General features: G+C 44.2%; 1 protein-coding gene across 1 annotated transcript; it reads right to left on the bottom strand.

Moving 5' to 3' along the window:
- Window positions 1-11,136: 11,136 nt before the first annotated feature.
- On the bottom strand, window positions 11,137-21,391 carry LOC149984727 (uncharacterized protein C11orf42-like). Its single transcript, XM_090230606.1, has 4 exons — window positions 21,278-21,391; window positions 14,156-14,533; window positions 11,637-11,913; window positions 11,137-11,424 (listed from the first exon to the last, which is right to left on the bottom strand). Exons 1-4 carry the CDS (start codon window positions 21,389-21,391, stop codon window positions 11,246-11,248), a joined length of 948 nt encoding a protein of 315 aa, XP_090086732.1. The 3' UTR covers window positions 11,137-11,245.
- Between the last annotated feature and the right edge of the window lie 3,180 nt (window positions 21,392-24,571).

Here is a 24,571-nt window from a genome sequence, read left to right as displayed (position 1 = left end):
ATCACAGGAGAGAATCACTAAGGACAGGGAAGGAACTGTTTGATGGAGAGAATCACTGAGGACAGGGAAGGAACTGTTCGATGGAGAGAATCACTGAGGACAGGGAAGGAACTGTTCGATGGAGAGAATCACTGAGGACAGGGAAGGAACTGTTCGATGGAGAGAATCACAGGAGAGAATCACTGAGAACAGGGAAGGAACGACCATCTACCTCTCAGCGTAACATCTATGATTTATCCTCTTTTGAATAAACCTGTTTTCCTCCCCCTGATTTGCGTTGGGCTTTGTGTTATTGAAGAATAACGTCAACTGGTAACACTGGTATTATGTTTTGGGGAGGGGGCTTTTTCTCTCCAGTTTCTTCTGAGTTTTTTCTGAGCTTCTGACACACACCACATTAAGTTTCTGTACAGATGAATGCACAGTATTGTTTGGCAAGCTGCTACCAAAATAGGTACAGTCGGTCCTCGGTCTAAAGTAGTTTTGTAGCAGCTTGCCACTTATTAAGACATTTTGCGTTTCCGGTCTTTCACTCTTCTTCTTTTAATAATCTCCTTTTAGACGAATGTGTGTCGGCACTCTTATCTCACCGCATGCCACATTCTATAGATGGCTGACTCTCAAACTCTTCCTTGTTAGCCTAGCTCCGAGCTAGAATGATTCGGAAAGTATTCAGACCCCTTGATTTTTTTCCACAATTTGTTATTAATTTACATCCTTACTAAAAAAAAAAATATTTAAAAAATGGTTTGTTTTTCCTCATCAATCTACAGACAATACCCCATAATGACAAAGTAAACAAAATGGTTTTCAGATTTGTTTTTCTAATTTATTATAAAAAATTAAATTTAACTGCAATAGTATTCAGACCCTTGACTCCGTACTTTGTTGAAGCACATTTTGCAGCGATTACAGCCCATTCTTCTCTGTAGATCTTCTCAAGTTCTGTCAGGTTGGATGGGGAGCGTTGACGCACAGCTATTTTCAGGTCTCTCCAGAGATGTTCGATCAAGTTCAAGTCCGGGCTCTGGCTGGGCCACTCAAGGACATTCAGAGACTTGTCCCAAAGCCACTCCCGTGTTGTCTTGGCTGTGTGCTTAGAGTTGTTGTCCTGTTGGAAGGTTAACCTTCACCCCAGTCTGAGGTCCTCAGCGCTCTGTTAGCAGGTTTTCATCAAGGATCATTCTGTACTTTTCTCCGTTCACCTTTCCCTAGATCCTGACTAGTCTCCCAGTCTCTGCCGCTGAAAAACATCCACACAGCGTGATACTCCCACCACCATGCTTCACCGTAGCGATGGTGCCAGGTTTCCTCCAGACGTGACGCTTGGCATTCAGGCCAAAGGGTTAAATCTTGGGAGACTAGAGTCTTTCGGTGCCTTTTGGCAAACTCCAAGCGGGCTGTCATATGCCTTTTACCGAGGAGTGGCTTTCGTCTGGCCACTCTACCATAAAGGCATGATTGGTGGAGTGCTGAAAGAGATGGTTGTCCCTTCTGGAAGGTTCTTCCATCTCCACAGAGGAACTGGAGCTCTGTCAAAGTGACCATCAGGTTTTTGGTCACCTCCCTTGTCCAAGGCCCTTACCCCCCCCCCCCAATTGCTCACTTTGGCTGGGCGGCCATCTCTGTATATTAAAATTGTTCACATCCACCTCAGTTCAGTCTGCCCAGGTCAGGTAGGTGTTTTCTACTACCATGGGACTAGGGTGGATGGGCTCTCATCACCACCACCACCACCACATGGGAACAGTCCCACGGGTGATTTATTACAGCTTTAGGTTTCTGCTACCTACAGTACCTACCCAGAAGGCAATATACATAGAGGCATCTTGGAGTGAAATATCAGTATCACTTTAAATAATTTATACATATACACTGAGTGTACAAAACATTAGGAACACCATCCTAACAATGAGTTGCACCCCCTTTTGCTCTCAGAACAGCCTCAATTCATCAGGGACATGGACTCTACAAGGTGTCAAAAGCGTTCCATAGGGATGCTGGCCAATGTTGACTCCAATGCTTCTCACAGTTGTTTCAAGTTGGCTGGATGTGTTTTGTGTGGTGGACCATTCTTGATACACAAAGGAAACTGTTGAGTGCTGTAAATCCAGCAGCATTGCCGTTCTTGACACAAACCTGTGTGCCTGGCACCTACTACCACACCCTGTTCAAAGGCACTTAAACCGTTTTTCTTGCCCAAACAAACTCTGAATGGCACACATTTAGCCTATAGTTTGTTACAGGGGTTGATGGGAAATTTTATCAAGCAATTCAGTCTCTTTACAAAGTACCAATTGGTTGGGTGCGTGTTAATGAATAACGTTCAGATTGGTTTCACACACCCTCAGGTTTAAAACAAGGAAACGCCTTTTTCACAGACTTCGTTTGCTTTGTTTATAATTGATTTGGCGCAAAACAAATTAAACGGATAAATATTTTGAGTAAGATATGATGATGAAATGCTAAGTATCCTTTTATATGCTGATGATATTATTTTGATGGCGGACACTGAACAAGACCCGCAGAACATGTTATGTGCCGTCTGTTGGTGTAAAACATGGAGACTCCTGTTCAACCAGACTAAAACACAGATAATGACTTGGTGTAAAAGAGACTCATGATCAACCAGACAAAAACACAGATAATGACTTGGAGACTCCTGATCAACCAGACTAAAACACAGATAATGACTTGGAGACTCCTGATCAACCAGACTAAAACACAGATAATGACTTGGAGACTCCTGATCAACCAGACTAAAACACAGATAATGACTTGGAGACTCCTGTTCAACCAGACTAAAACACAGATAATGACTTGGAGATTCCTGATCAACCAGACAAAAACACAGATAATGACTTAGACTCCTGATCAACCAGACAAAAACACAGATAATGACTTGGAGACTCCTGATCAACCAGACTAAAACACAGATAATGACTTGGTGTAAAAGAGACTCATGATCAACCAGACAAAAAACACAGATAATGACTTGGAGACTCCTGATCAACCAGACTAAAACACAGATAATGACTTGGAGACTCCTGATCAACCAGACTAAAACACAGATAATGACTTGGTGTAAAAGAGACTCATGATCAACCAGACTAAAACACAGATAATGACTTGGTGTAAAAGAGACTCATGATCAACCAGACTAAAACACAGATAATGACTTGGAGACTCCTGATCAACCAGACTAAAACACAGATAATGACTTGGTGTAAAAGAGACTCATGATCAACCAGACTAAAACACAGATAATGACTTGGTGTAAAAGAGACTCATGATCAACCAGACTAAAACACAGATAATGACTTGGTGTAAAAGAGACTCATGATCAACCAGACTAAAACACAGATAATGTCCTGGTGTAAAAGAGACTCATGATCAACCAGACTAAAACACAGATAATGTCTTGGTGTAAAAGAGACTCATGATCAACCAGACTAAAACACAGATGATGTCTTGGTGTAAAAGAGACTCATGATCAACCAGACTAAAACACAGATAATGTCTTGGAGACTCCTGTTCAACCAGACTAAAACACAGATAATGACTTGGAGACTCCTGATCAACCAGACAAAAACACAGATAATGACTTGGAGACTCCTGATCAACCAGACAAAAACACAGATAATGACTTGGAGACTCCTGATCAACCAGACTAAAACACAGATAATGACTTGTTGTAAAAGAGACTCATGATCAACCAGACTAAAACACAGATAATGACTTGGTGTAAAAGAGACTCATGATCAACCAGACTAAAACACAGATAATGTCTTGGTGTAAAAGAGACTCATGATCAACCAGACTAAAACACAGATGATGTCTTGGTGTAAAAGAGACTCATGATCAACCAGACTAAAACACAGATAATGTCTTGGTGTAAAAGAGACTCATGATCAACCAGACTAAAACACAGATAATGACTTGGTGTAAAAGAGACTCATGATCAACCAGACTAAAACACAGATAATGTCTTGGTGTAAAAGAGACTCATGATCAACCAGACTAAAACACAGATAATGTCTTGGTGTAAAAGAGACTCATGATCAACCAGACTAAAACACAGATAATGACTTGGTGTAAAAGAGACTCATGATCAACCAGACTAAAACACAGATAATGTCTTGGTGTAAAAGAGACTCATGATCAACCAGACTAAAACACAGATAATGTCTTGGTGTAAAAGAGACTCATGATCAACCAGACTAAAACACAGATAATGACTTGGTGTAAAAGAGACTCATGATCAACCAGACAAAAACACAGATAATGACTTGGAGACTCCTGATCAACCAGACTAAAACACAGATAATGACTTGGAGACTCCTGATCAACCAGACTAAAACACAGATAATGACTTGGAGACTCCTGTTCAACCAGACTAAAACACAGATAATGACTTGGAGACTCCTGATCAACCAGACTAAAACACAGATAATGACTTGGAGACTCCTGATCAACCAGACAAAAAACACAGATAATGACTTGGTATAAAAGAGACTCATGATCAACCAGACAAAAACACAGATAATGACTTGGTGTAAAAGAGACTCCTGATCAACCAGACTAAAACACAGATAATGACTTGGTGTAAAAGAGACTCATGATCAACCAGACTAAAACACAGATAATGACTTGGTGTAAAAGAGACTCATGATCAACCAGACTAAAACACAGATAATGTCTTGGTGTAAAAGAGACTCATGATCAACCAGACTAAAACACAGATAATGTCTTGGTGTAAAAGAGACTCATGATCAACCAGACTAAAACACAGATAATGACTTGGTGTAAAAGAGACTCATGATCAACCAGACAAAAACACAGATAATGACTTGGAGACTCCTGATCAACCAGACTAAAACACAGATAATGACTTGGAGACTCCTGATCAACCAGACTAAAACACAGATAATGACTTGGTGTAAAAGAGACTCATGATCAACCAGACTAAACACAGATAATGACTTGGAGACTCCTGATCAACCAGACTAAAACACAGATAATGACTTGGAGACTCCTGATCAACCAGACAAAAACACAGATAATGACTTGGTATAAAAGAGACTCATGATCAACCAGACAAAAACACAGATAATGACTTGGTGTAAAAGAGACTCCTGATCAACCAGACTAAAACACAGATAATGACTTGGTGTAAAAGAGACTCATGATCAACCAGACTAAAACACAGATAATGACTTGGTGTAAAAGAGACTCATGATCAACCAGACTAAAACACAGATAATGTCTTGGTGTAAAAGAGACTCATGATCAACCAGACTAAAACACAGATAATGTCTTGGTGTAAAAGAGACTCATGATCAACCAGACTAAAACACAGATAATGACTTGGTGTAAAAGAGACTCATGATCAACCAGACTAAAACACAGATAATGACTTGGAGACTCCTGATCAACCAGACTAAAACACAGATAATGACTTGGAGACTCCTGATCAACCAGACAAAAACACAGATAATGACTTGGTATAAAAGAGACTCATGATCAACCAGACAAAAACACAGATAATGACTTGGTGTAAAAGAGACTCCTGATCAACCAGACTAAAACACAGATAATGACTTGGTGTAAAAGAGACTCATGATCAACCAGACTAAAACACAGATAATGTCTTGGTGTAAAAGAGACTCATGATCAACCAGACTAAAACACAGATAATGTCTTGGTGTAAAAGAGACTCATGATCAACCAGACTAAAACACAGATAATGACTTGGTGTAAAAGAGACTCATGATCAACCAGACTAAAACACAGATAATGACTTGGAGACTCCTGATCAACCAGACTAAAACACAGATAATGACTTGGAGACTCCTGATCAACCAGACAAAAACACAGATAATGACTTGGTATAAAAGAGACTCATGATCAACCAGACAAAAACACAGATAATGACTTGGTGTAAAAGAGACTCCTGATCAACCAGACTAAAACACAGATAATGACTTGGTGTAAAAGAGACTCATGATCAACCAGACTAAAACACAGATAATGAAAACATTGAGTTTACTAGCAATTATAAATATTTGGGTATTTTGTATTGATGAACATATTACCTTTCTATATGCAACATCTGCCCTGGCCGACTCAGGAAGTAGAGCTCTTGGAATACAGAAGATAGCCCTATTTGGTAAAACACCAAGTCCATATTATGTCAAGAACAGCTCAAATAAGCAAAGAGAAACGACAGCCCATCATTAGTTTTAAGACATGAAGGTCAGTCAATACGGAACATATCAAGAACTTTTAAAGTTTCTTCAAGTGCAGTCGCAAAAACCAAGCGCTAGGATGAAACTGGCTCTCATGTAGGCCGCCAAAGGAAAGGAAGACCCAGAGTTCCCTCTGGGTCTCAGAGGATAAGTTAGAGTTACCAGCCTCAGAAATTGCAGCCCAAATAAATGAGTTGGAACGCAGAGTGAAGGAAAAGCAGCCAACAAGTGCTCAGCATATGTGGGAACTCCTTCAAGATGGTTGGAAAAGCATTCCTGGTGAAGCTGGTTGAGCAAATTCCAAGACAGTGCAAAGCTGTCATCAAGGGTGTTTTATTTGAAGAATCTCAAATATAAAATATATTTGGATATGTTTAACACTTTTCTTGGTTACTACATGATTCCAAATGTGTTATTTCATAGTTTTGATGTCTTCATTATTATTCTACAATGTAGAACATAAAGAAAATCCCTTGAATGAGTCGGTGTGTCCAAACTTTTGACTGGTTCTGTAGATATAGTATTTTACTGCTCTAAGGATATAATTATTGTTTGGATAACTTTATTTACTATTATGTATAGATTGTTTTTTTTTTTCACTCTTTATGTAATGCACAATGCAGAGAACGCCGGAAGAAAAATGATCATTTAATGACCATAGTGAATTATTGTAATGTTTGCTGATGTGTCAATTAATCCCACAGGGAATGGGTTGCCAATTGTCGATCATACATACACAATCCTTGTCTCAATTGTTTCGAGGCTTAAAAATCCTTTCACCTGTCTCCTCGTCTTCAATCTGCACTGATTTGAAGAGGATTTAACAAGTGACATCAATAAGAGATCATAGCTTTCACTTGGGTTCGCCTGGTCGTTCTATGTCATGGAAAGATGACCTGTTCCTAATGTTTTGTACACTCAGTAAATTGACTATGTAACTTACACAGTAAATATACTGAATGTACAAAACATTAGGAACACGTCGTCTTTCCACGATATAGAATGACCAGGTGAAAGCTATGATTTCTTACTGATGTCTGGCAGGATCTAAAACAACTAGTTATTTCTTCCCTGTAGATTTCCACCATGTTGATTCCACTTTTAGAATTCATCTCAGAGGTCAAAGGTGATGAGACTAGATTGAAGGAGAATGCACTAAGGATGAAGCACTTTGGATAAAAGCATCTGTTGAATGTCATATATTATTATTTATTTATAAGATATAGACTAGGTAGGGACAGAAGTGTGACGGATATCGTAAATCGTGCACAGAACATTCAGTGCCCACTCAACCACCCACACACACACACTCATTGAATGCCAAGTGGAGACGGCTTCAAAGGATGATGGTCTACTTGTCTAGATACAGTGTCTCATAGTGGGGTGCAGCGACCGACCAGCAAAGGGTGTGATCAGCTGAGGCCACTGACAGGAAGTTTCTGTTAAACTAATCAAACGGAAATAGGGTTCTGCGTCCCATATGGCAGCCCTATTCCCTACATAGTGCACTACTTTTATCCAGGGCTGCCTATGGGGCTCCCTATGGCCTCTGGTCTAAAGTAGTGATGGTGTGATGTGGGTTATTTGGTGTGGGTTGTCTGGTGTGGTGTGGGTTATCTGGTGTGGGTTGTCTGGTGTAGTGTGGGTTATCTGGTGTGGTGTGGGTTGTCTGGTGTGGTGTTTGTTATCTGGTGTGATGTGGGTTATCTGGTGTGTGGGTTATGTGGTGTGATGTGGGTTATCTGGTGTGGGTTGTCTGGTGTGGTGTTGGTTATCTGGTGTGTGGGTTATCTGGTGTGATGTAGGTTATCTGGTGTGGGTTATCTGCTGTTGGTTATCTGGTGTGATGTGGGTTATCTGGTGAGGGTTATCTGGTGTGGGTTGTCTGGTGTGGTGTTGGTTATCTGGTGTGTGGGTTATCTGGTGTGATGTGGGTTATCTGGTGTGGGTTATCTGCTGTTGGTTATCTGGTGTGATGTGGGTTATCTGGTGTGGTGTGGGTTATCTGTTGTGATGTGGGTTATCTGGTATGATGTGGGTTGTCTGGTGTGGTGTGGGTTATCTGGTGTGGGGGTATCTGGTGTGGGTTATCTGGGCTGGTGTGGGTGATCTAGTGTGATGTGGGTTATCTGGTGTGGTGTGGGTTGTCTGGTGTGGTGTTTGTTATCTGGTGTGATGTGGGTTATCTGGTGTGTGGGTTATGTGGTGTGATGTGGGTTATCTGGTGTGGGTTGTCTGGTGTGGTGTTGGTTATCTGGTGTGTGGGTTATCTGGTGTGATGTAGGTTATCTGGTGTGGGTTATCTGCTGTTGGTTTTGGTTGTGGTGTTGGTTATCTGGTGTGTGGGTTATCTGGTGTGATGTAGGTTATCTGGTGTGGGTTATCTGCTGTTGGTTATCTGGTGTGATGTGGGTTATCTGGTGAGGGTTATCTGGTGTGATGTGGATTATCTAGTGTGGGTTATCTGGTGTGATGTGGGTTGTCTGGTGTGGTGTTGGTTATCTGGTGTGTGGGTTATCTGGTGTGATGTAGGTTATCTGGTGTGGGTTATCTGCTGTTGGTTATCTGGTGTGATGTGGGTTATCTGGTGAGGGTTATCTGGTGTGGGTTGTCTGGTGTGGTGTTGGTTATCTGGTGTGTGGGTTATCTGGTGTGATGTGGGTTATCTGGTGTGGGTTATCTGCTGTTGGTTATCTGGTGTGATGTGGGTTATCTGGTGTGGTGTGGGTTATCTGTTGTGATGTGGGTTATCTGGTATGATGTGGGTTGTCTGGTGTGGTGTGGGTTATCTGGTGTGGGTTATCTGGTGTGGGTTATCTGGGCTGGTGTGGGTGATCTAGTGTGATGTGGGTTATCTGGTGTGGGTTATCTGTTGTGATGTGGGTTATCTGGTGTGGTGTGGGTTGTCTGGTGTGGTGTTTGTTATCTGGTGTGATGTGGGTTATCTGGTGTGTGGGTTATGTGGTGTGATGTGGGTTATCTGGTGTGGGTTGTCTGGTGTGGTGTTGGTTATCTGGTGTGTGGGTTATCTGGTGTGATGTAGGTTATCTGGTGTGGGTTATCTGCTGTTGGTTATCTGGTGTGATGTGGGTTATCTGGTGAGGGTTATCTGGTGTGATGTGGATTATCTAGTGTGGGTTATCTGGTGTGATGTGGGTTGTCTGGTGTGGTGTTGGTTATCTGGTGTGTGGGTTATCTGGTGTGATGTGGGTTATCTGGTGGGGGTTATCTGGTGTGGGTTATCTGGTGGGGGTTATCTGGTGTGATGTGGGTTATGTGGTGTGGTGTGGGTTATCTGGTGTGATGTGGGTTATCTGTTGTGATGTGGGTTATCTGGTGTGATGTGGGTTGTCTGGTGTGGTGTGGGTTATCTGGTGTGGGTTATCTGGGCTGGTGTGGGTGATCTAGTGTGATGTGGGTTATCTGGTGTGGGTTATCTGGTGTGGGTTATCTGGTGTGATGTGAGTTATCTGGTGTGATGTGGGTTATCTGGTGTTATGTGGGTTGTCTGGTGTGGGTTATCTGGTGTGATGTGGGTTATCTGGTTTGGGTTATCTGGTGTGATGTGAGTTATCTGGTGTGATGTGGGTTATCTGGTGTGATGTGGGTTGTCTGGTGTGGGTTATCTGGTGTGATGTGGGTTATCTGGTGTGATGTGGGTTATCTGGTGTGATGTGAGTTATCTGGTGTGATGTGGGTTATCTGGTGTGGTGTGGGTTATCTGGTGTGGTGTGGGTTATCTGGTGTGGTGTGGGTTATCTGGGGTGGGTTATCTGGTGTGATGTGGGTTATCTGGTTTGGGTTATCTGGTGTGATGTGAGTTATCTGGTGTGATGTGGGTTATCTGGTGTGATGTGGGTTGTCTGGTGTGGGTTATCTGGTGTGATGTGGGTTATCTGGTGTGGGTTATCTGGTGTGATGTGGGTTATCTGGTGTGATGTGGGTTATCTGGTGTGATGTGGGTTATCTGGTGTGGGTTATCTGGTATGGTGTGGGTTATCTGGTGTGGTGTGGGTTATCTGGTGTGGGTTATCTGGTGTGGGTTATCTGGGGTGGTGTGGGTTATCTGGTGTGATGTGGGTTATCCGGTGTGGGTTATCTGGTGTGATGTGGGTTATCCGGTGTGGGTTATCTGGTGTGGTGTGGGTTATCTGGTGTGATGTGGGTTATCTGGTGTGGGTTATCTGGTATGGTGTGGGTTATCTGGTGTGGGTTATCTGGTGTGGGTTATCTGGTGTGGGTTATCTGGTGTGGGTTATCTGGTATGGTGTGGGTTATCTGGTGTGGGTTATCTGGTATGATGTGGATTATCGGGTGTGATGTGGGTTATCTGGTGTGATGTGGGTTATCTGGTTTGATGTGGGTTATCTGGTGTGGGTTATCTGGTGTGGGTTCTCTCTGTTATTGTCCCTTATCTTTTATTCCTCTGTCTTTCTCTCTCTCTGTCCCTCTCCTCTTTTTCTATATCTCTGTCCTTCTCTGTATCCATCTATCGCTCTCTCTCCCTCCTCCTCCCTCCCTCCTTCACATTCTCCATGGGTGTTTGATGAATGTGAGTCAGAGAGAGAGAAGACATGACCAGCTGCTGTACACTAAACTCCCCAAGATCAAGGACTGCTGTATATTTAAGTCCCCAAGATCAAGGACTGCTGTATATTTAAGTCCCCAAGATCAAGGACTGCTGTATATTTAAGTCCCCAAGATCAAGGACTTTACAGACACGCTGCAATGAATAAAAATGCCTAGTTCAACAATAAATTGACTCACTCTCTTGGAATCACAATAACCTTTTCTCTGTGTGACTAGATAACTGGAAAGGTTGTCGTAGATTAACAATATCTGTGTTTGTTGTGTATTATAATAAACTGCGGATGGAATTAGGCATTGCTCATCTGTCAATTTCATTTAATTGGCTTTTAACCCTGAGACACCAATGTCCTTTCCTCACACTCCTCTCTTCCCCCTCTCCCCCTCTACCTATCAGCCCCCTTCCTCCCTCAGCTTCCCTCCTCCTCTTCCTCCTCCAGGGGCAGCAGGGCCTCGCTGGAGATCTCCTGCGCCTCCTGGTAGTCTGTCACCTTGCGGTGCTGGTGTTGCTCCTTGCTGGGGGATGGGTCCGGAAGGTGGAGGGCCGAGCTGGACAGGGAGATTATGGAGGGGTGGGAGAAGTTGAACGCTGAAGGGGGAACGGGAGGAAGGTGGTTATAAATGGATCTGAATCTGAATTGGAAAGTAAGGGAAGTGTGAATTGTGTTTGTGCCATGAAATGGGATGGGAGAACTTGAACGTGGGAGATCAGGAAGTGAGGTTAATTATCAGGAGGTAAAAAAAAAGGCACATTATTTGCATATATTAATTCATTGGACAACAGAGTGGAGGTTAGCTCACCAAACTGGGAGAGCAGGCCCATCATCTTGGGCTCAGACACCGGTCTACCTGCTACCAGAGACGCATAGTCCGGGGAGTCGAACTTGGCCCACCTGGCCTTGGGGTGTAGGTAGCTGCCCTCCCAGCCGTCACACACCTCCACCAGGCCCGAGGGAGAGACAGAGAGCCTGAGGCAGGAGAAGGCCAGAGGGGTGTTGGGCCCCAGCCTCAGCTCTGTCCTCCTCTCCATCCCCAGCACACGCAGTTTGGCATCAGAGCTGCAGTACACCTCACTCACCTGGAACCAAGAGATAGAAAGAGATTAGACCAGGGCACTCCAACCTTGTTCCTGATAGCCAGCGTCCTGTAGGTTTACACTCCAACCTTGTTCCTGATAGCTAACGTAATGTAGGTTTACACTCCAACCTTGTTCCTGAGATCTAGCATCCTGTAGGTTTACACTCCAACCTTGTTCCTGATAGCTAGCGTCCTGTAGGTTTACATTCCAACCTTGTTCCTGACAGCTAGTGTCCTGTAGGTTTACACCAGGGCTCTCCAAACCTGTGCCCGGGGAGCTAGCGTCCTATAGGTTTACACTCCAACCTTGTTCCTGATAGCTAGCGTTCTGTAGGTTTACACTCCAACCTTGTTCCTGATAGCTAGCGTCCTGTAGGTTTACACCAGGGCTCTCCAAACCTGTGCCCGGGGAGCTAGCGTCCTGTAGGATTACACCAGGGCTCTCCAAACCTGTGCCCGGGGAGCTAGCGTCCTGTAGGTTTACACCAGGGCTCTCCAAACCTGTGCCCGGGGAGCTAGCGTCCTGTAGGATTACACCAGGGCTCTCCAAACCTGTGCCCGGGGAGCTAGGGTCCTGTAGGTTTACACCAGGGCTCTCCAAACCTGTGCCCGGGAGCTAGCGTCCTGTAGGTTTACACCAGGGCTCCCCAAACCTATGTCCGGGGAGCTAGCGTCCTGTAGGTTTTTGGACCCTAATCTAGCGCACCTGAAACTAATAATTAGCTGGTTAATAAGCTGGATTGGGTTAATTACAACGGGTTGGAGTGTAAACCTACAGGAGGGTAGCTCTCCAGTAACAGGGTTGGAGTGTAAACCTACAGGAGGGTAACTCTCCAGGAACAGGGTTGGAGTGTAAACCTACAGGATGGTAGCTCTCCAGGAACAGGGTTGGAGTGTAAACCTACAGGAGGGTAGCTCTCCATGAACAGGGTTGGAGTGTAAACCTACAGGAGGGTAGCTTTCCAGGAACAGGGTTGGAGTGTAAACCTACAGGAGGGTAGCTCTCCAGGAACAGGGTTGGAGTGTAAACCTACAGGATGGTAGCTCTCCAGGAACAGGGTTGGCGTGTAAACCTACAGGAGGGTAACTCTCCAGGAACAGGGTTGGAGTGTAAACCTACAGGAGGGTAGCTCTCCAGGAACAGGGTTGGAGTGTAAACCTACAGGAGGGTAGCTCTCCAGGAACAGGGTTGGAGTGTAAACCTACAGGAGGGTAGCTCTCCAGGAACAGGGTTGGAGTGTAAACCTACAGGAGGGTAGCTCTCCATGAACAGGGTTGGAGTGTAAACCTACAGGAGGGTAGCTCTCCAGGAACAGGGTTGGAGTGTAAACCTACAGGAGGGTAGCTCTCCAGGAACAGGTTTGGAGTGTAAACCTACAGGAGGGTAGCTCTCCAGGAACAGGGTTGGAGTGTAAACCTACAGGAGGGTAGCTCTCCAGGAACAGGGTTGGAGTGTAAACCTACAGGAGGGTAGCTCTCCAGGAACAGGTTTGGAGTGTAAACCTACAGGAGGGTAGCTCTCCAGGAACAGGGTTGGAGTGTAAACCCTACATGATGGAAGCTCTCCGGGAACAGGGTTGGAGTGTAAACCCTACATGATGGAAGCTCTCCGGGAACAGGGTTGGAGTGTAAACCTACAGGAGGGTAGCTCTCCAGGAACAGGTTTGGAGTGTAAACCTACAGGAGGGTAGCTCTCCAGGAACAGGGTTGGAGTGTAAACCCTACATGATGGAAGCTCTCCGGGAACAGGGTTGGAAAGCCTTGGATTAGACCATGCCCACTGGGTACAGACATCAGTGTTTAGTTTTGATTAACATTTGGTTGAGTTTTCAGCTAAAGTGACTTTAATGTGAAATCATCAAAATGATTCACCATGGCATTGGATTTAAGTTAAAAAGGTAAACAAATCTAAAATCTAAATCCTTTATGTTGATTCCTTTAACAAAATCAAATATGTTTTTCACGTTGAGTCAATGTCATCACATTGAATATTTTGGTTGAAATGACATGGAAACAACGTTGATTCAACCAGTTTTTGCCGAGTGGATGATGTCATAAAAATCAAGACTTCTATGGTGCACATATGCAATGGGAGCCTCGCGAGTCCCATTCCCCCACTTCCTGTTTGTGTCAGACATGGCAGTTGGTCCGAGGTACCCGATATAGTGCATAAAAAAATATATAGCAGAGATCGAGAAAAGCGATACATCATTCATTCTGTTTATCTAAGTCCAGTGTCTCACCAGGTAGAGGCGGTGTACAGAGTCCAGCCAAGGCAGGTTGTCCCTGAGGGACAGCTGTCTGTGTGGAGCCAAGGGACATATTGCCGCCTCCTTCCTCAGGTTGCTGACCTGCACACGGACCCTCCCCACGGCATCCAGGAACTCCTCGTGCAGGAAGTCGCAGCGCACGGGCCCCTCAGTCTTCAGGGAGACCTCTGGGGAACCGGCCGGGTCATCTAACAGGTCCTTCAAGGGCCCTAGGGGGAACAGGGAGCGGACCTTACGCACACGCAGCGAACGCTCCACACGCTTCCCGATAACGCAGAGAGGACGGAACATCTGGGCATCACGTAGGTGGGGCATGGCCGTCACATGGGGGCCACACAGACTGGAGGCCACCTGACGAAAAAGAAGAGAGGAAGAGACAAGAAAGGGAAGAGAGAGACAAGGAACAGAAGAGGGAAATAGCTGTGACACTGTGAGTAGAATTACAGTTTCATCACATTTGGAGGAATGTGGTGAGGTGCAGAAACTGGGAGAAGAGAGAGAGATGTCCTCGTATATGCTCACAGTCAGAAACAAGCAGGGCACAAACTTCACTTTGATCTGAGATCAACAGCCGATCTGGGATCAACAGCCGACCTGAGATAAACAGCCAATCTGGGATCAACAGCCGACCCGAGATCAACAGTCGACCCGGGATCAACAGCTGACCCGAGATCAACAGCCGACCCGAGATCAACAGCCGACCCGAGATCAACAGACGACCCGAGATCAACAGCCGACCCGAGATCAACAGCCGACCCGGGATCAACAGCCGACCCGAGATCAACAGCCGACCCGGGATCAACAGCCGACCCGGGATCAACAGCCAATCCGGGATCAACAGCCCACCTGAGATCAACAGCCAATCCGGGATCAACAGCCAATCTGGGATCAACAGCCAATCCGGGATCAACAGCCCACCTGAGATCAACAGCCAATCCGGGATCAACAGCCAATCCGGGATCAACAGCCAATCTGGGATCAACAGCCAATCCGGGATCAACAGCCAATCCGGGATCAACAGCCAATCCGGGATCAACAGCCGACCCGAGATCAACAGCCAATCCGGGATCAACAGCCGACCCGAGATCAACAGCCAATCCGGGATCAACAGCCGACCCGAGATCAACAGCCAATCCGGGATCAACAGCCGACCTGAGATCAACAGCCAATCCGGGATCAACAGCCAATCCGGGATCAACAGCCAAACCGGGATCAACAGCTGACCTGAGATCAACAGCCAATCCGGGATCAACAGCCGACCTGAGATCAACAGCCAATCCGGAATCAACAGCCAATCCGGGATCAACAGCTGACCTGAGATCACAAGACTAATAATACATTTATTGTATTACATTTTTATACAATTTTATTTTATTATTTATTATTTTACTAGATGAATATAGGTCAGTGGGCCACTTCCTGAATGTCCTGAAAGTGTCAGTGTGCTGGAGTTTGCGTCTTAGGTTCCTACTCAGCAGTGAGGGCTGGCTGACAGCAGAGAAACATAAATGTGTTAAGTTTCATCAACACAATCATTCTGCCCAGCTGCCTTTCTGAGTAATTGCCTGACCCGATGTGAAAATGTGTTTTTTTTCTCCACTTTTTTACAAATAATACAAATGTTTTCTTATGTTATGGCTATGTTCATCCAGAATTGGTGCTCCTAGTGGCCGGGGACCTTAATGTGGGCAAACTTTAGTTTAATGTGGGCAAACTTTAGTTTAATGTGGGCAAACTTTAGTTTAATGTGGGCAAACTTTAGTTTAATGTGGGCAAACTTTAGTTTAATGTGGGCAAACTTTAGTTTAATGTGGGCAAACTTTAGTTTAATGTGGGCAAACTTTAGTTTATTTTGTAAATATACTTCATTTCTACTAGCGAAATGTGCAACCAGAGGGGAAAAAAACACTCTTGACCACCTTTACTCCACACACCGAGACTCATACAAAGTTCTCCCTCGCCCTCCATTTGGCAAATCTGACCAAAGCTCTATCCTCTTGATTCCTGTTTACAAGCAAAAATAAAAGCAGGGAGTACCGGTGACTCGCTCAATGCAGAAGTGGTCAGATGACACGGATGCTACACTACAGGACTGTTTTGCTACAGACTGGAATATGTTCTGGGATTTATCCAATGGCATTGAGGAGTACACCACCTCAGTCACCGGCTTCATCAATAAGTGCATCGACGACGTTGTTCACAACATCCGCACTGAGCTAAAGGGTAGAGCTGCCGCTTTCAAGGAGCGCGACACTAATCCAGACGCTTATAAGAAATCCCGCTGTGCCCTCCGATGAACCATTCAACAGGCAAAGCGTCAATGCAGGACTAAGATTGAATCCTACTACACCGGCTCTGATGCTCATCGAATGTGGCAGGGCTTGCAAACTATTACGGACTACAAAGGGATACTCAGCCACAAGCTGCCCAGTGACGCTAGCCTACCAGACAGGCTAAATGCCTTTAATGCTTCCTTCGAGGCAAGCAACACTGAAGCATGCATGAGAGCACCAGCTTTTCCGGACAACTGTGTCATCACGCTTTCAGTAGCTGATGTTAACAAGATCTTAAAACAGGTCAACATTAAGAAGGCCGTGGGGCCAGACGGGTTACCAGAACATGTACACAGACCATGTGTGGACCAACTGGCAAGTGTCTTCATTGACATTTTCAACCTCTCCCTGACCGAGTCTGCAATACCTACATGTTTCAAGCAGACCACCATAGTCCCTGTGCCCAAGAAAGTGAAGGTAACCTGCCTAAATGACTACCGCCCTGTAGCACTCATGTCTGTAGCCATGAAGTGCTTTGAAAGGCTGGTCATGGCTCACATCAACACCGTCATCCCGGAAACCATAGACCCACTCCAATTCATTTACCACCCCAACAGATCCACAGATGACGCAATGTCAATGGCACTCCACACTGCCCTTTCACACCTGAACAAAAGGAACACCTATGTGAGAATGCTGTTCATTGACTACAGCTCAGCATTCAACACCATAGTGCCCACAAAGCTCATCACTAAGCTAAGGATCCTGGAACTAAACGCCTCCCTCTGCAACTGGATCCTGGACTTCCCGACAGGCCGCCCCCAGGTGGTAAGGGTAGGCAACAACACATCTGCCATGCTGATCCTCAACACGGGGGCACCTCAGAGATGCGTGCTTATTCCCTTCCTGTACTCCCTGTTTACCCACGACTGTGTGGCCAAGCACAACTCCAACACCATCATTAAGTTTGCCGACGACATTAACAGTGGTAGGCCTGATCCCCAACAACGATGAGACAGCCTATAGGGAAGCAGTCAGAGACCTGGTAGTGTGATGCCAGGACAACAACCTCTCCCATAAAATGTGAGCAAGAGAAAAGAGCTGATAGTGGACTACAGGAAAAGGAGGGCCGAACATGACCGCATTCACATCGACGGGGCAGTAGTGGAGCGGGTCGAGATCTTCAAGTTCCTTGGTGTCCACATCACCAACAAACTATCATGGTCCACACACACCAAGACAGTCGTGAAGATGGCACGGCAGCACCTTTTCCCCCTCAGGAGACTGTGAAAATACTTTGCATGGGTCCTCTGATCCTAAAAATGTTATACAGCTGCACCATCGAGAGCTGGTTGCATCACCGCCTGGCATGACAACTGCTCAGCATCTGAGGGTAGTGCGTACGGCCCAGTACATCACTGGGGCCAAACTTCCTGCCATCCAGGACCTATAGACTAGGCGGTGTCAGAGGAAGGCCCAACATTTTTTCAAAGACTCCAGTCACCCAAGTCATAGACTGTTCTCTCTGCTACCGCACGCCAAGCGGTACCGGAGCACCAAGTCTAGGTCCAAAAGGCTCCTTAACAGCTTCTACCCCCCAAGCCATAAGACTGATGAACATTTAATTAAATGGCCACCTGGACTATTTATATTGACAACCCCCCTCCCCCCCCTTGTTTTTACACTGCTGCTACTCGCTGTTTATTATCTATCCATAGTCACTTTAACCCCTACCTACATGTACAAATTACCTCGACTAACCTGTACCCCCTCAACACTGACTCATTATTCTTATTTTATTGTATTACTTTTTATTTACATTTTTTATTTTGTTTATTTAGTAAATATTTTCTTAACTCTATTTCTTGAACTGCATTTTTGGCTAGGGGCTTGTAAGAAAGTATTTCACGGTAAGGTCTACCTACACCTGTTGTATTCGGCACATGTGACAAATAAAATTAGATTTGTTACCTAATGTTATGGCTATGTTATCTTATGTTATGGCTATGTTAACTTATGTTATGGCTATGTTATCTTATGTTATGGCTATGTTAACTTATGTTATGGCTATGTTAACTTATGTTATGGCTATGTTATAGCTATGTTGTCTTATGTTATGGCTATATTATATTATGAAATGTTATGGCTATGTTATCTGATGTTATGGCTATGTTATCTTATGTTATGGCTATGTTATCTTATGTTATGGCTATGTTATCTCATGTTTTGGCTATGTTATAGCTATGTTGTCTTATGTTATGGCTATATTATATTATGAAATGTTATGGCTATGTTATCTGATGTTATGGCTATGTTATCTTATGACATGTTATCTAATGTTATGGCTATGTTATCTAATGTTATGGCTATGTTATCTCATGATATGTTATGGCTATGTTATCTTATGATATGTTATAGCTATGCTATCTTATGTTATGGCTATATTATCTAATGTTATGGCAATATTATCTAATGTTATGGCTATATTATCTAATGTTATGGCTATATTATCTAATGTTATGGCTATGTTATCTGATGTTATGGCTATATTATATTATGAAATGTTATGGCTATGTTATCTTATGTAATGGCTATATTATCTAATGTTATGGCAATATTATCTAATGTTATGGCTATATTATCTAATGTTATGGCTATATTATCTAATGATATGTTATGGCTATGTTATCTGATGTTATGGCTATGTTATCTTATGACATGTTATGGCTATGTTATCTAATGTTATTGCTATGTTACCTGATGTTATGGCTATGTTATCTTATGACATGTTATGGCTATGTTATCTGATGTTATGGCTATGTTATCTTATGATATGTAATGGCTATGTTACCTAATGTTACGGCTATGTTATCTTATGATATGTTATGGCTATGTTATCATATGATATGTTATGGCTATGTTACCTAATGATACGGCTATGTTATCTGATGTTATGGCTATGTTATCTTATGATATGTAATGGCTATGTTACCTAATGTTATGGCTATGTTATCTAATGATATGTTATGGCTATGTTATCATATGATATGTTATGGCTATGTTACCTAATGATACGGCTATGTTATCTGATATTATGGCTATGTTATCTTATGATATGTTATGGCTATGTTATCTGATGTTATGGCTATGTTATCTTATGATATGTAATGGCTATGTTACCTAATGTTATGGCTATGTTATCTCATGATATGTTATTGCTATGTTACCTAATGTTATGGTTATGTTATCTCATGATATGTTATTGCTATGTTACCTAATGTTATGGCTATGTTATCTTATGACATGTTATGGTTATGTTATCTGATGTTATGGCTATGTTATCTCATGATATGTTATTGCTATGTTACCTAATGTTATGGCTATGTTATCTAATGTTATGGCTATGTTATCTAATGTTATGGCTATGTTATCTTATGACATGTTATGGTTATGTTATCTGATGTTATGGCTATGTTACCTAATGATATGTTATGGCTATGTTACCTAATGTTATATTATGGCTATGTTACCTGATGTTATGGCTATGTTATCTTATGACATGTTATGGTTATGTTATCTGATGTTATGGCTATGTTACCTAATGATATAAAACTAAATGTATTCTCTTCAACCGATCGCTACCTGCACCTGCCCGCCTGTCCAACATCACTACTCTGGACGGCTCTGACTTAGAATATGTGGACAACTACAAATGCCTAGGTGTCTGGTTAGACTGTAAACTCTCCTTCCAGACCCACATCAAACATCTCCAATCCAAAGTTAAATCTAGAATTGGCTTCCTATTTCGCAACAAAGCATCCTTCACTCATGCTACCAAACATACCCTTGTAAAACTGACCATCCTACCAATCCTCGACTTTGGCAATGTCATTTACAAAATAGCCTCCAATACCCTACTCAACAAATTGGATGCAGTCTATCACAGTGCAATCCGTTTTGTCACCAAAGCCCCATATACTACCCACCATTGCGACCTGTACGCTCTCGTTGGCTGGCCCTCGCTTCATACTCGTCGCCAAACCCACTGGCTCCATGTCATCTACAAGACCCTGCTAGGTAAAGTCCCCCCTTATCTCAGCTCGCTGGTCACCATAGCATCTCCCACCTGTAGCACACGCTCCAGCAGGTATATCTCTCTAGTCACCCCCAATACCAATTCTTTCTTTGGCCGCCTCTCCTTCCAGTTCTCTGCTGCCAATGACTGGAACGAACTACAAAAATCTCTGAAACTGGAAACACTTATCTCCCTCACTAGCTTTAAGCACCAACTGTCAGAGCAGCTCACAGATTACTGCACCTGTACATAGCCCACCTATAATTTAGCCCAAACAACTACCTCTTTCCCTACTGTATTTTATTTATTTATTTATTTAGCTCCTTTGCACCCCATTATTTTTATTTCTACTTTGCACATTCTTCCATTGCAAATCTACCATTCCAGTGTTTTACTTGCTATATTGTATTTACTTTGCCACCATGGCCTTTTTTGCCTTTACCTCCCTTCTCACCTCATTTTCTCACATCGTATATAGACTTGTTTATACTGTATTATTGACTGTATGTTTGTTTTACTCCATGTGTAACTCTGTGTCGTTGTATCTGTCGAACTGCTTTGCTTTATCTTGGCCAGGTCGCAATTGTAAATGAGAACTTGTTCTCAACTTGCCTACCTGGTTAAATAAAGTTAAAATAAATAAATAAATAATGTTATGGCTATATTATCTCATGATATGTTATGGTTATGTTATGTTAACTTATCTTGTATTATGTGAATGGCTTTAGTATATAACCTCTCTCTCACCTTGTTCTTGACACACTGCCAGATGTCATCAGCCTTGTCCATGTCAAGTGATGATATGTGTGGACGATCTATGCTGGAGCAGGCCATGCTGGATTGGCTGGTGTTCTGGGCCATAGTCAGATATGTGGGTAGGTAGGACCTCTGTTGGCACAAGCTCTGGTAGCTCTATCTACCCATTAGGAACCTGGGGATTCTGAATGGGTACTGTATTGGATGGAACCATGGGTGTCACAGTGCATTGATGATGCCATAAAGAGATTGACCCCTTTGATTCTATTCTGAACATTCCTCTTCTGCGTTCCACATTCTACTCGGGAACATTACTTTCTTACAGTCTAGATAAAGGGTTGCTTGGGAACTTGCCAACCTGGAAGGCAGCAATGGGAGCGCATGATAGTTCAATGCAAGCTAAACATAGGGAAGGCAATACAGACATCAAACTGACACTTTCTAGCACTGTTCATTCCTGACATACAGCATACAGCATTCAGCATACAGCATTCAGCATACAGCATTCAGCACAAAACTGAGGGGGGGAGGGAGGGAGGGAGGGAGGGAGCGACTGAGAGACAGAGGGAGAGACAGAGAGACAGAGGGAGAGAGAGAGAGAGGGAGGGAGGGAGGGAGAGAGAGGGAGAGAGAGGGAGAGAGAGAGAGAGAGAGAGAGAGAGAGAGAGAGAGAGAGAGAGAGAGAGAGAGAGAGAGAGAGAGAGAGAGAGAGAGAGAGAGAGAGAGAGAGAGAGAGAGAGAGAGAGAGAGAGAGAGAGAGAGAGAGAGAGAGAGAGAGAGAGAGAGAGAGAGAAAAATAAATTAAGAGACAGTCTTATCAGCGAATTACAACATTATTGTGACATTGTGCGCTGCAAAAAAACAAAAACATCCTGACTTTGAAATGAAAGTAAGAGACTATTTTATTATCCTGACATGTTGTGCTTACAGTATGACGTGTTGCTGCAGCAACAGGCCCTTCTCATCTATAATGTAGAGTGGTAACGTCAGGAGGAACCTGGCCCGGTGACTGACAGCTAGAGGGTGACTCACACTGACATCTGCCAACCCTACTTTCTTCCAGGCTGCATCACAACTGGCCGTGCCCGTAGGTGCGGCGCACAATTGGCCCAGCGTCGTCTGGGTATGGCCGGGGGTAGGCCCCGTCATTGTAAATATGAATTTGTTCATAACTGAACTTGCCTAGTTTAAATAAAGGTTACATTTACTGCCACTGTCTGACAGACAGACAAGACACCCTTAGCAAACAACGTAGGTGTCTCACAGTCATCGGTCTCTGACACAGCATGAGATGATGAGTCTACTCCTCAGTGTTATGTAATGTCTACTGATTTATCATTACAAAAAATGTGTTGTCTGTTTAGTTTGTAATTGCTTTATTATTTAAACCCTTGAATTTAATGAGGAGAGATTGTAGCAGGAGCTCCTATTTCCTGTCTACAAAGTGTTAGAAGACCATGTGATGAGATCACAGGGAGGCAGACAGCTGCGGAATATGTTTTATTGCCCAGACAATATTTATACAGCTGCCCCGTGGCACTGTCTAATAATTCTGCTATCTCCTCCTCACATGACTGTTCTCCGTGGCACTGTCTAATAGTTCTGCTATCTCCTAATCACATGGCTGTTCCCCGTGGCACTGTCTAATAGTTCTGCTATCTCCTCCTCACATGACTGTTCCCCGTGGCACTGTCTAATCATTCTGCTATCTCCTCCTCACATGACTGTTCCCCGTGGCACTGTCTAATAGTTCTGCTATCTCCTCCTCACATGACTGTTCCCCGTGGCACTGTCTAATAGTTCTGCTATCTCCTAATCACATGACTGTTCCCCGTGGCACTGTCTAATAATTCTGCTATCGTCCTAATCACATGGCTGTTCCCTGTGGCACTGTCTAATAATTCTGCTATCTCCTCCTCACATGGCTGTTCCCCGTGGCACTGTCTAATAATTCTGCTATCTCCTAATCACATGGCTGTTCCCCGTGGCACTGTCTAATAATTCTGCTATCGTCCTAATCACATGGCTGTTCCCTGTGGCACTGTCTAATAATTCTGCTATCGTCCTAATCACATGACTGTTCCCCGTGGCACTGTCTAATAATTCTGCTATCTCCTCCTCACATGGCTGTTCCCCGTGGCACTGTCTAATAATTCTGCTATCTCCTAATCACATGAGTGTTCCCCGTGGCACTGTCTAATAATTCTGCTATCTCCTCCTCACATGGCTGTTCCCCGTGGCACTGTCTAATAATTCTGCTATCGTCCTAATCACATGGCTGTTCCCCGTGGCACTGTCATTCTGCTATCTCCTCATCACATGACTGGTCCCAGGGGAATCATTCTGCTATCTCCTCCTCCTCACATGGTTGTTCCCAGGGGTATCATTCTGCTATCTCCTCCTCACATGGCTGTTCCCAGGGGAATCATTCTGCTATCTCCTCCTCACATGGCTGTTCCCAGGGGCATCATTCTGCTAACTCCTCAAAGCATGGCTGTTCCCATGGGCATCATTCTGCTATCTCCTCCTCCTCACATGGCTGTTCCCATATGGGCATCATTCTGCAATCTCCTCCTCATAACATGGTTGTTCCCAGGGGTATCATTACTGTCATAATACATCAGGAAGACAGAGTCGAGGAACAGACGTCTTTCTTTCACTGCTGTTTCTCCCTCTCTGGGCTGTCTAGCTTCACCTCCTTCTCTGGGCTGACTAGCTTCACCTCCCTATTTGGGCTGACTAGCTTCACATCCTTCTCTGGGCTGACTAGCTTCACCTCCTTCTCTGGGCTGACTAGCTTCACCTCCCTCTCTGGTCTGACTAGCTTCACCTCCCTCTCTGGTCTGACTAGCTTCACATCCCTCTCTGGTCTGACTAGCTTCACCTCCCTCTTTGGGCTGTCTAGCTTCACCTCCCTCTCTGGTCTTATTAGCTTCACCTCCCTCGTTGGGCTGACTAGCTTCACCTACCTCTCTGGGCTGACTAGCTTTACCTCCCTCTCTGGGCTGACTAGCTTCACCTCCCTCTCTGGGCTGACTAGCTTCACCTCCCTCTTTGGGCTGTCTAGCTTCACCTCCCTCTCTGGTCTGATTAGCTTCACCTCCCTCGTTGGGCTGACTAGCTTTGCCTCCCTCTCTGGGCTGACTAGCTTCACCTCCCTCTCTGGGCTGACTAGCTTCACCTCCCTCTCTGGACTGACTAGCTTCACATCCCTCTCTGGTCTGACTAGCTTCACCTCCCTCTTTGGGCTGTCTAGCTTCACCTCCCTCTCTGGTCTTATTAGCT

The sequence above is a fragment of the Oncorhynchus mykiss genome, chromosome 3 (genome assembly GCF_057628025.1).
Source record: "Oncorhynchus mykiss isolate SJ-2025 chromosome 3, ASM5762802v1, whole genome shotgun sequence".
Taxonomy (NCBI): Eukaryota; Metazoa; Chordata; class Actinopteri; order Salmoniformes; family Salmonidae; genus Oncorhynchus; species Oncorhynchus mykiss.
Note: the sequence above shows the minus strand (reverse complement) of the source record. Positions and strands in the feature narration are given on the sequence as shown.

Coding starts and splice junctions, on each gene's coding strand:
- LOC149984727 (XM_090230606.1), bottom strand. CDS start 21,391: ATGGCCCAGAACACCAGCCAATCCAGCATGGCCTGCTCCAGCATAGAT. Junction 11,914..14,155: donor CTGTACACCGCCTCTACCTG/GTGAGACACTGG, acceptor TCTTGGTTCCAG/GTGAGTGAGGTGTACTGCAG. Junction 11,425..11,636: donor GGGCCTGCTCTCCCAGTTTG/GTGAGCTAACCT, acceptor TTCCCCCTTCAG/CGTTCAACTTCTCCCACCCC.